General features: G+C 34.3%; 1 protein-coding gene across 1 annotated transcript in view; it reads right to left on the reverse strand.

Annotated features, from left to right (window-relative positions):
• LOC143240576 (metabotropic glycine receptor-like) overlaps positions 1–10,284 on the reverse strand; it is a 55,954-nt gene extending 45,670 nt beyond the window's left edge. The window contains exon 1 of the mRNA XM_076483282.1: positions 8,926–10,284. Within this exon, the coding sequence (XP_076339397.1) occupies positions 8,926–9,848 (923 nt within the window). The 5' untranslated portion in view covers positions 9,849–10,284. The remainder of the gene's footprint in view (positions 1–8,925) is intronic.
• Positions 10,285–12,688: the final 2,404 nt, after the last annotated feature.

The raw sequence follows: 12,688 nt of genomic DNA on the forward strand, positions 1-12,688 counted from the left end.
TAAATCTTAATCCAGTTTAGCAAACAGATCATGTCTGATGTTACGTTGACTGTTAAAGCTGTACCATCTCCTAGATCATGACGAAACTGACGTCACCCAACAATTGCCACGACCTTCCGAAGTACCTTTTTAAACATTTCAAAACCAACAACAGAAAATAAAAAAGTAACAATAAGAAAACACGTGAAACGTTGAATTTGTGGATCGTCGACAGCAGATCGATCAATTTCTGTAAGTTTCCATAATTGTACAAAGGGGGCGTTGAATGGTACACTTGTAAGTAACAGATCCACATTTTATTTGTGATATCTGTTGAAACTTCGCGACTTAACCTCGAGTCTTTATAAATAAAGAAAAATATTTCCTTACAAGGCAGATGTTGACCAAAGGAATTTATTAAACTTGTTTCGATTACTGTAGGCAAAAATAAATAAATAAGTAAAAACCTGCAGTGACTTAAAAAGTATGTTCATAGTTTACCAGAAGATTGATAAATATATAGTTAAATCCCCAAACGAAAAGAATTGATGTAGAATTATGTGTATCATTGTTTGTTTGTTTGTTTGTTTGTTTTGAATTTCGCACAAAGCTACTCGAGGGCTATCTGTGCTAGCCGTCCCTAATTTAGCAGTGTAAGACTAGAGGGAAGGCAGCTAGTCATCATCATCCACCGCAAACTCTTGGGCTACTCTTTTACCAACGAATAGTGGTATTGACCCTCACATTATATCGCCCCCACGGCTGAAAGGGCGAGCATGTTTGGCGCGACGGGAATACGAACCCGCGACCCTCAGATTACGAGTCGCACCCCGTTAACACGCTTGGCCATGCCAGGCCTTATATGTATGAACATTTTAATACGATCAAGATTAAAACTTTCAGTGTGTGGCCGTTAGCTAACAAAACTCGATAAAATATACACACAAGATAAAAATACATCCGTAATATGTATCATCACATGAACAAGAATAAGCAAGCCCAACGTGAGTTAAAACAGCCTTCAAGTTTTCTCGGTACTTTGTTGTTTGTTTGTTTGTTTTGAATTTTGCACAAACCTACACGAGGGCTATCTGTGATAGTCATCCCTAATTTTGTAGTGTAAGACTACAGGGAAGGCAGCTAGTCATCACCACCCACCGCGAACTCTCAGACTACTCTTTTACCAACGAATAACGGGATTGATCGTAACATTATGACGCCCCCACGGCCGAAATGGCGAGCACGTTTGGTTAACGGGGATTCAGACGCGCGACCCTCAGATTACGAGTCGAGTGTCTTACCCACCTGGCCATGCCGGACCTAGCTTGTTGTTAAACATGAGTGGTACTTTACCAGGAAATAATATTAAATAAGGCGATCTATCTACAAACAGACCACTACAAGAACACGATAGTTATATAAACTAATATAAACACCTTCCTTCGGACAGCTGTTCCTGTTCATACCTCATTGAAATAAACGGAGAAAAAAGTGAACATTTTCTATAAAAAAGGGGATATGTTTCTAGGAAGTACCGCAGGGTAAGCTTCCGGATTGTACTGATATAAATATGTTTCTAGGAAGTACCGCAGGGTAAGCTTCCGGATTGTACTGATATAAATATGTTTCTAGGAAGTACCGCAGGGTAAGCTTCCGGATTGTACTGATATAAAACTGTAATGTTTCACACCTTCATTACAGTTTTAGTAAAACCGTGTTTTTTGTTGTGAATAAAGTACTTTATTTAAATTCTGTAATAAAGAAATGGTTGATGCACGTACAGTAATTAGCCCAGATAGCCCTCGTGTAGCTTTGCGCTAAATTCAAAACAACCAACAAATGTACCGTAATTATTTTTCCAATGGTCTGAATCTTGAATTCCCAATGTATGAATATTTCTATGATTTTTTTGTTTGTAATAAGTAGTTCCTTCACATCCTCTTCTCTGCTTACATTCACATTCCAACAATAACATCAAGAAGACATATCTGAACCAAACAGACTGTAGAAATAGAAGCCATAAAAACAAAGTAATAAAATCCAAACGAGGTTCATCAAACACACGTTTTGTAGACTCAACAAAAACAAATATAGTGTGCATGCAAAAACCAGAACTTCAATAGTCAGTTAGGCTTAATATAATTTCTCTCCATAAACACGATTGAAAGACTAAAGATAAGTTTAAGTCATGAAATATTTTGTAACTTTAAAACAGTGATGCCATCATTATGATCAAGGGCTATTTTAAAGTAAAGTAAATATTATCCAAATAAGATTATATTGAGAGATGAGAAAGGTTGGGTAACTGGTTCTTAGGTGTGATACAGGAGTTTATTGTTGTTTTTCGGAATGGTAAGAAATACGAATGTTCGAATATAAACCTTTGTTTCTGTGTAAAACATTAAAATGTGTGTTTATTGTTTATATTTAAACATTTATCGTAGGTTAAGAGTTATTTCACTGTGGTAAGTAATACAGACACACAATGAAACCTCGTTTTGATGTGAAATTACCACAAAACTATGCTTTTTATTACTGTTTACAGAGTTGTGAAGTATAAGATGTGTGATGTGAAATTACCCCAAAACTATGCTTTGTGTTACTGTTTACAGAGTTGTGGAGTATAAGATGTGTGATGTGAAATTACCACAAAACTGTGCTTTGTGTTACTATTTACCGAGTTGTGGAGTATAAGATGTGTGATGTAAAATTACCACAAAACTGTCCTTTGTGTTACTGTTTACAGAGTTGTGGAGTATAAGATGTGTGATGTGAAATTACCACAAAACTGTGCTTTGTGTTACTATTTACAGAGTTGTGGAGTATAAGATGTGTGATGTAAAATTACCACAAAACTGTCCTTTGTGTTACTGTTTACAGAGTTGTGGAGTATAAGATGTGTGATGTGAAATTACCACAAAACTGTGCTTTGTGTTACTGTTTACAGAGTTGTGGAGTATAAGATGTGTGATGTGAAATTACCACAAAACTGTGCTTTGTGTTACTGTTTACAGAGTTGTGGAGTATAAGATGTGTGATGTGAAATTACCACAAAACTGTGCTTTGTGTTACTGTTTACAGAGTTGTGGAGTACAAAATGTGTGATGTGAAATTACCACAAAACTGTGCTTTGTGTTACTATTTACAGAGTTGTGGAGTATAAAATGTGTGATGTGAAATTACCACAAAACTATGCTTTGTGTTACTATTTACAGAGATGTGGAGTATAAAATGTGTGATGTGAAATTACCACAAAACTATGCTTTGTGTTACTATTTACAGAGTTGTGGAGTATAAAATGTGTGATGTGAAATTACCACAAAACTGTGCTTTGTGTTACTATTTACAGAGTTGTGGAGTACAAAATGTGTGATGTGAAATTACCACAAAACTATGCTTTGTGTTACTATTTACAGAGTTGTGGAGTATAAAATGTGTGATGTGAAATTACCACAAAACTATGCTTTGTGTTACTATTTACAGAGTTGTGGAGTATAAAATGTGTGATGTGAAATTACCACAAAACTATGCTTTGTGTTACTATTTACAGAGTTGTGGAGTATAAAATGTGTAATGTAAAATTACCACAAAACTGTGCTTTGTGTTACTATTTACAGAGTTGTGGAGTATAAAATGTGTGATGTGAAATCACCACAAAACTATGCTTTGTGTTACTATTTACAGAGTTGTGGAGTATAAGATGTGTGATGTGAAATTACCACAAAACTGTGCTTTGTGTTACTATTTACCGAGTTGTGGAGTATAAGATGTGTGATGTAAAATTACCACAAAACTGTCCTTTGTGTTACTGTTTACAGAGTTGTGGAGTATAAGATGTGTGATGTGAAATTACCACAAAACTGTGCTTTGTGTTACTATTTACAGAGTTGTGGAGTATAAGATGTGTGATGTAAAATTACCACAAAACTGTCCTTTGTGTTACTGTTTACAGAGTTGTGGAGTATAAGATGTGTGATGTGAAATTACCACAAAACTGTGCTTTGTGTTACTGTTTACAGAGTTGTGGAGTATAAGATGTGTGATGTGAAATTACCACAAAACTGTGCTTTGTGTTACTGTTTACAGAGTTGTGGAGTATAAGATGTGTGATGTGAAATTACCACAAACTGTGCTTTGTGTTACTGTTTACAGAGTTGTGGAGTACAAAATGTGTGATGTGAAATTACCACAAACTGTGCTTTGTGTTACTATTTACAGAGTTGTGGAGTATAAAATGTGTGATGTGAAATTACCACAAAACTGTGCTTTGTGTTACTATTTACAGAGTTGTGGAGTATAAAATGTGTGATGTGAAATTACCACAAAACTATGCTTTGTGTTACTATTTACAGAGTTGTGGAGTATAAAATGTGTGATGTGAAATTACCACAAAACTATGCTTTGTGTTACTATTTACAGAGTTGTGGAGTATAAAATGTGTGATGTGAAATTACCACAAAACTATGCTTTGTGTTACTATTTACAGAGTTGTGGAGTATAAAATGTGTAATGTAAAATTACCACAAAACTGTGCTTTGTGTTACTATTTACAGAGTTGTGGAGTATAAAATGTGTGATGTGAAATTACCACAAAACTATGCTTTGTGTTACTGTTTACAGAGTTGTGGAGTATAAGATGTGTGATGTGAAATTACCACAAAACTATGCTTTGTGTTACTGTTTACAGAGTTGTGGAGTATAAGATGTGTGATGTGAAATTACCACAAAACTATGCTTTGTGTTACTGTTTACAGAGTTGTGGAGTATAAGATGTGTGATGTGAAATTACCACAAAAGTATGCTTTGTGTTACTGTTTACAGAGTTGTGGAGTATAAGATGTGTGATGTGAAATTACCACAAAACTATGCTTTGTGTTACTGTTTACAGAGTTGTGGAGTATACGATGTGTGATGTGAAATTACCACAAAACTATGCTTTGTGTTACTGTTTACAGAGTTGTGAAGTATAAGATGTGTGATGTGAAATTACCACATAACCATGTTTCGTTTTACTGTTTATAGAGTTGTGGAGCATACGACGTGTGAGGTTTCTATATGTTAAGATGAAACACCACAAAAACTTTGCTTCGTATTATAATTTACAGAGTCGTGTAGTATCACACATGAGAGCTTTCTATCTACAAAAGAAACTTTGCAGACCTTGTAATAAGGCTTCAATGATTTTCTGTTATTGAAATTTAAAGATCATGGGATCGATCGCTTCTGTACTAAAAGCTTACGACTCGTGACGTCAAAGCACGCGAGGGTTATATATAGGCTGTGATCGCGAGTTGTTTGCGTGATTGGAAACCTCCCCATTTGTGTTTATAAACTTTCAAGAGGTGTTAGGAAAAGTGTATAAATCACCCACTAGGAACTTAGAGTTTAAATGAACTACAAATTCATTTTGCCAATACATGACTTAAGTCTATATTATATTGGAACCATTATTCTTGACATCGGATTATTTATTGTGCACCTCTAACTATTTAGTTCAAGGGAAATAAGAAATCACATATACTTAAGCGTTATAGAAACATGAAAACATGTACTAAGAGGAAGAAATCAGGAAACAAGTAAAAAAAAAAGTTATTTTGTTCCACACAATATCTTCTAGAAAATTGTTTGGATTATAACTTCGTAAAGTGTTGTTTTTACGTGTATAATGTAAACCCAGACAGTTATTTATTTCTTGAACATGCGTAATGAAACACAACTAATTGCATTAAAGTGAGACTTTGGAATGTTTAAAAACAATAAATTTGGATCCATCACATCGTCAAGCTATAAAAATAAGCAAACTCCCATTGGTAAGAGAAACTGTAGATTGTCATAATTCAGCTGTAATATCACTGGAGTTATCCAAAATGTCTTGTCAACTAATGTGTGGTACGGATGCTTATTGGGGTTACTATTAATGACAACTTCACAAGAACGACCTGATTAACTTAAAATTGAACTTCAATCTCCACGGTGTAAGGCAGCTCTGATCGGCTTGAGTTTAAACCCATGTTTATAGAGGGTGAGGCAGCTCTGATCGGCTTGAGATAAAACCCATGTTTATAGAGGGTGAGGCAGCTCTGATCGGCTTGGGATAAAATCCATGTTTATAGAGGGTGAGGCAGCTCTGATCGGCTTGAGATAAAATCCATGTTTATAGAGGGTGAGGCAGCTCTGATCGGCTTGAGATAAAACTCATGTTTATAGAGGGTGAGGCAGCTCTGATCAGCTTGAGATAAAACCCATGTTTTTAGAGGGTGAGGCAGCTCTGATCGGCTTGAGATAAAACCCATGTTTATAGAGGGTGAGGCAGCTTTGATCAACTTGAAATAAAACCCATGTTCATAGGATGTAAGATAGCTCTGATCAACATGATAAAACCTTTAACTGTAAGTCAGCACAGGTAAATTTGATTAAACCTCTACCTTTGATGTAACTGGTGAGCTTTAAACAAACTATGCGTCTATAAGGTAGTTAAAACATTACTTGTTTATCTATAAGGTAGAATAACTCAGGCAAGGTAGTTAAAACATTACTTGTTTATCTATAAGGTAGAATAACTCAGGCAAGGTAGTTAAAACATTACTTGTTTATCTATAAGGTAGAATAACTCAGGCAAGGTAGTTAAAACATTACTTGTTTATCTATAAGGTAGTATAACTCAGGCAAGGTAGTTAAAACATTACTTGTTTATCTATAAGGTAGAATAACTCAGGCAAGGTAGTTAAAACATTACTTGTTTATCTATAAGGTAGAATAACTCAGGCAAGGTGGTTAAAACATTACTTGTTTATCTATAAGGTAGAATAACTCAGGCAAGGTAGTTAAAACATTACTTGTTTATCTATAAGGTAAGAATAACTCAGGCAAGGTAGTTAAAACATTACTTGTTTATCTATAAGGTAGAATAACTCAGGCAAGAATGTAGTTAAAACATTACTTGTTTATCTATAAGGTAGTATAACTCAGGCAAGGTAGTTAAAACATTACTTGTTTATCTATAAGGTAGAATAACTCAGGCAAGGTAGTTAAAACATTACTTGTTTATCTATAAGGTAGAATAACTCAGGCAAGGTAGTTAAAACATTACTTGTTTATCTATAAGGTAGAATAACTCAGGCAAAGTAGTTAAAACATTACTTGTTTATCTATAAGGTAGAATAACTCAGGCGACTCTAAATAAGATTGTTATGCCTATTACCCCATTTTAGGAACCTTTAGAATGACACCTTCACTTTGCAACATGACTTTTCTTTTAATTAGGTCCTGCATAAAGGTCTACATCACTAAGCAACAGTCACGAGCCAGTTTTTTTCGTAATAAGGTCCTGTTCAAAAGTCTGGAAGTCTGGTTCGCTGAACAACTGTCAGGAGCCAGTTCTTATTGTGACTGATTTAGTGTTATATATTTATTTTAATACTAATGTTTGTTTCACTATATATATTTAGAAACTCGTGTAGCATATACTATTAAATCAGTATTGCGAATTTTCCGCCTATTCACTAAAGTTGTGAATTGTGAGAATCAACAATTAATGTTTTGCGAAAGCACTAGCGTATCTTCAGTATTATTGGACCAACTGAAATATCTAGAACCTCGCCTAAGCGTTTACAAACCGACGTGCTGAAACACGAAACAGTTTATATTGTTGATTTGCTGCAGTTGGTATACTAAAAACCTCGAAAGCTATAACTATGATAAATGCTTATTAATCGAAAAACTACAATTACTTGACCAGGAATGTTTATATATTTCGAACGTTACATAGCATTCATCTTCAATGAATTCGCATCGGACCTCGATATTTTTACGAAAACATGGCATAACTTCAGCGAATAAAAGTCAACTCGTTAACTAGCGAGATAGCTCCCTGTTAAGTGAATTGCATCTACATTAACTTGTAATTAATTCGCTCATCGTGAACCCTGGATAAGATATCAAGAAAGTTCCAGACCGGAAAGAAGACTTATTATTATTTGTAAGTTAGTAAACCATTTGTATGTAAATCCTTATTTGTACTAACTATTTATAATAACCGCTATCATAAATTGTATTATTGTTTGCATATTAATATATATTAATAATGAGAAAAAAAAACTGTGTGTACCAGTGTTGCTGATAAATATAATAAATATGATAATCTCTACATTTAATTAGCATCTAAATTAAGGTTAAAATTTCACTCAGTTTCAGACTATCTGAAATCATAATAAATTGAATGATTGTTTGAGATAAATTACAGTACGTAACATTTAATACAAAATGATTTATTGCTTTAGTGCCATGACTTGTGCTTAGGACCCCGCGACTAAAGCGGTAAGTCTACGGATTTACAACGCTAAAATCAGGGGTTCGATTCTCCTCGTTGGGCTCAGCAGATAGCCCGATGGGGCTTTTTTGCTATAAAAAAACAAACAAACAAGCTTGTGCTTAGCTGTATTCTAAAGGTTCAATGCAATAAATACGTGGTCAGATTTACAACAAACTAGAAACTCCTTAACCGAATAGTGTCGTTTTTTATTTTGTTTTTTATGTAATCTTCTTTTTGTTCTAATTTTTATGTTTAAAGTTTGGTGGGGGTCTACAATTTAATTAATTGAAAAATATAATAGCAGCAACTTTCACAGTTGAAAAAATTTGGCTTTAGTTATTACAATATTTCCTCCATAATATAGGTTCATCATCAAATAGTAATTACATTATTAAAAAATATATTGAATGTAACGTTTACCTGGTGATAATCTGATACTATTGGTGAATAAGTTGTAATAATAAAAATATACTTTCCCTTCTGTGAAAGTTCCTATTACTGTATTTTGTTTAGTAGTTATTTGTTTTATTGTTTGTTTGTTTTTCTTCCACGAGACCGCACTATTGGTGGCTTTTTTTTTCTTTTTTGGAGGGTAGCTAAAAACGAATAAAATAAAAACAAATAATGTTTCCTACCTAAAATTTATGGTGTTTTCCTGTCGTCCAAAAAAAGGCGCTGAGAAAGAAATTAGCCACTTGTTTCCAGCATCATTACACTCCAAATATGGCGAAGTCCACCTACCGTCAGATAAGCCAACTATAATGTCGCTGCCACCACTGACAAGAGGCGTAGAAGCGACACTAAAGTTTGTGTTGTTTTTCCTTTGGTCAGTGAAGTTTCTTTCAATAGGTTGCCAGAACCATTCACTTCCAATAGAATCTTCATCATAAGAAACGTTGTAAGCGGTTGCTAAGTCCTTGGTTTCAATATATCCATCTTGTCTAAACGCGTAAGGAGTGAACAGTAGTGGTGGTATTTTCCCACGAGGGCGGAAAACGCCTCTTTGAAAACCGATACCACTAGCATATATGAAAGGATCACTCTCAACATTTACCCTAACCAAGGAGTAATAAAACTCTTCATTATAAATCATTTCAGTATCTCCTGAATCCTTTAAAAAAAGGTTCGTCAGGATATTTGCTGTTTTTATAGCAGCAGCTGCTTGTCTTTCAAAACGATCCAAAGACTGATCAGGTAGATCGTACTTAAAATGCGCTTTCAAAGACGTCCGCGCACAGTGTAGGGAATCGCTGCGGTTGTGCGTTAATTCGATGTAATTCAAGATAGCCGAAACATAGTCTTCTTGTTGGAGAAACTCACGCACATCATCCAAATACACAAAATCGGCGTCGCGTTTAGATCGCAGCATCTGTGGCTGAAAACTCACATCTGTTCTGTTTATCAACGGAAAAGTATAGCCAGTGTTTTCAAGAAATAATATTAAGTTTGGGCTTAAATCTGTTGTTGGGCTCAACCCACAAAATACGGGGTTTTGTTTTAAAAGTAAACATAGCAAAGAAAATATCAAAAATAGAGATCCGTCCACGGATATCATCATACTGGAAGTAAAACAAAATGTTAATGTTTAGTAAACAAATTTCAAATATGTTGCAGAAAATTCTAGTTACTTGACCCGTATTAAACAGAGGATTAATAAACTGACTTGTAACGTTTGGCGTAGAAAGCTTCTAAAAAAAAACAAAATAGAATTGTTATAAGCCGACAAGATGTTTTCTTTCTTTCTTTCTTTTTAACTACTTGAACGTGAGTTTGTTTGTTGTAGACATGAGACGTAAGTGAAAATGTCGCTTTCAGTAGGTGTATTTCTGTCAAAAAGTAACCCTAACTACCAACATGGCCGAAGGATCATTGTCTTTCTTTTCTAGTGTGCATTCTTCCTTTTTTCTTTCACTTCTCCCGTTTCTCAGTTCTACACCTATGTTTATATTTCTCGGAGCGGCATCACTGACGGCTGTTGCACGGTGTCGAATCCATCGCCTAGAAAATCAATAAACAGTTACTTACAGTGTGCTAGGATAGCATTACAGAAGACAGCAAAGATGTGAAGAAATACAAAGCAGAAATGTAATAATAAATTAGTCTGTGCCCTCGAACCTAGAAATAATTTAAAATTCACACCGTGAATATAATGGATATAAATATTTTCACACAATATCATGTTAATTTCATTGAAAACATCTAAAATTTTCATATTCAGTATATTTTCACGAGGCCTTACAAAAAATTATATTTTAATTTTATTTTATCAAGTGATAACAATACTACTGCTGCTTTGGGTCATAAAATACGTATTTGCTACGTGATTATTAACATGTATTGAATATGTAAAATTTATATTTCTGTTCTATCTATTTTTTGCTCAATGATGCTATAGTATTATCAACAAACCAGTGTTTCTCAGTAGAAAGTAGATATGACATAAACTGTGTTTGTGTTTTTCATATAGCAAAGTCACTAAGGGCTATCTGCTCAGCCCACCGAGGGAATCGAACCCTGATTTTAGCGTTGTACATCCGGAGACATACCGCTGTAGTACTAGCGGGGGCGACATAAACTGAAAACAAACCAAAGTTCCTTTTCACTGATATCACATATACTTTAGAGTTCCACTTAATAATCATTGGTTGTGCAAAACTCGCGGCACGTGATTATTTTATTTACATTTTTGCTCCTTTTATTATCGTACGTCATGAAAGTGTTCCTCGCACACAAATTCAATTCGTCATTAATTTTTGTTTACACGTACAGGTTCGCAATTTCAACTACTCATTATTTTCTAAGATTATTTTTAGCTTTCATCTGACTGTAGCATTGATTGTATATATATCAAAATCTCTGATTTTGTTGGGTATCTTTTAAGTATTGAGATTATCATTACAGCTTACTCAAATTCCGTACCTTTTCGTATCCTTATTTCTAATGTGTGGTCAGATATCGTTAACAATGTAATCTGGTTTATTAGTGTTCCATTTAAATACCAATTAATTTGTTCTCTTCTTCTTGCAAAACAACCAAAATGAAAGTTTGCCGATATCAAATGTTTCTGTAAAGTCATCACAGAGGTGAGTCTTGCGAGTACACGCAAGCAAAGCAAAATACAAAGCTGACGTGTGCGAGAGAAAGCGCCAGTCTTTTCCAGCGAAGGAAGTTAGACAGTAACCATGTATGTGTAGAAGAAAGGAAGGCGCAAAACAGAGAAGCAAATGAATGTCCCACGAAGTTTTTAAATCGTTTTAACACTTAACTGATGATGGAGAGAATAATTAGAAGGAAGGTAAATAATATCCCTCTTGGTTACACATTACTAAACAAAATACGTTTATTTGTGTTTTCAATTTCGTCCTGTTCGTCAAATATTGCTATACTGATCACTTAAGCCTCAAGTTGCGGCCTAAAATGGTCCTGACACATAACCCATGTTACTAATCACACAATTTGTATCTGTGGCCTGAATTTGAAGTTTGTAACTTTAAAGAAGTGGATGCTCATATGGAACAGACTCACAGAGAGAGTGAGACATTCGCGCTTATATATATATATATATATACTTATAAATCTAAGCACGTTATTTCCACACAATGGCCTCGTGTTTTAAAGTGTTGCTTTTCATCGATGTGTTTTATCCTGTATTGATGAATATTACACATAACCAGGGAAATTAATCAGTTCTTGTATCTCGTACGTCAATTTTTATATTTTTACATAAAGGCATTTTCATAAACAGCAAGTCCAGAAGAAGAAAACTTGTAATAAGAGAATTTTAGAGTAATTAGTTACACGCAGTATAAACATTCAACAGATATTAAAGTAATTCTGCATTAGTAGATAACAGATTATCTATACAACCATAACGTTTTCGCGATGAATGAATGTTATTTGACAAAGATGCAGTTCATTAAGTCAAGATGTGTAACAATTATCCCCAGTAGTTCAGCGATATAATTCTGGAGGCTTATAACGTTAAAATTCAGGTTTCTATCCCAGTGGTTGGCACAACATACAGAGACAATTATATAGCTTAGCTCTAAACAACAATTTTGTTCTTTTCAATATTCTTAGGTTAAGTGTTTCCGAAACGTTTCTTCATACAAGAAAATTTGTTGACTTTCAATAAGTACTAATCCAATCAGAATGTCACGACACAAAACGTATCCAATCAGAATGTCCACAAAACAAAACGTATCCAATCAGAATGTCAACACAAAACAAAACGTATCCAATCAGAATGTCACGACACAAAATAAAACGTATCTAGTCGAAATGTCACAGAACAGAATATCAAAGTAACATCATATATAGGTTAATATTGTCTATTGTGCGATGTATATATACATATATATATAATTTAATGTTATCTCTTCTATCACAGTATATTAT

The sequence above is a fragment of the Tachypleus tridentatus genome, chromosome 1, assembly GCF_004210375.1.
Source record: "Tachypleus tridentatus isolate NWPU-2018 chromosome 1, ASM421037v1, whole genome shotgun sequence".
Classification (NCBI taxonomy): domain Eukaryota; kingdom Metazoa; phylum Arthropoda; class Merostomata; order Xiphosura; family Limulidae; genus Tachypleus; species Tachypleus tridentatus.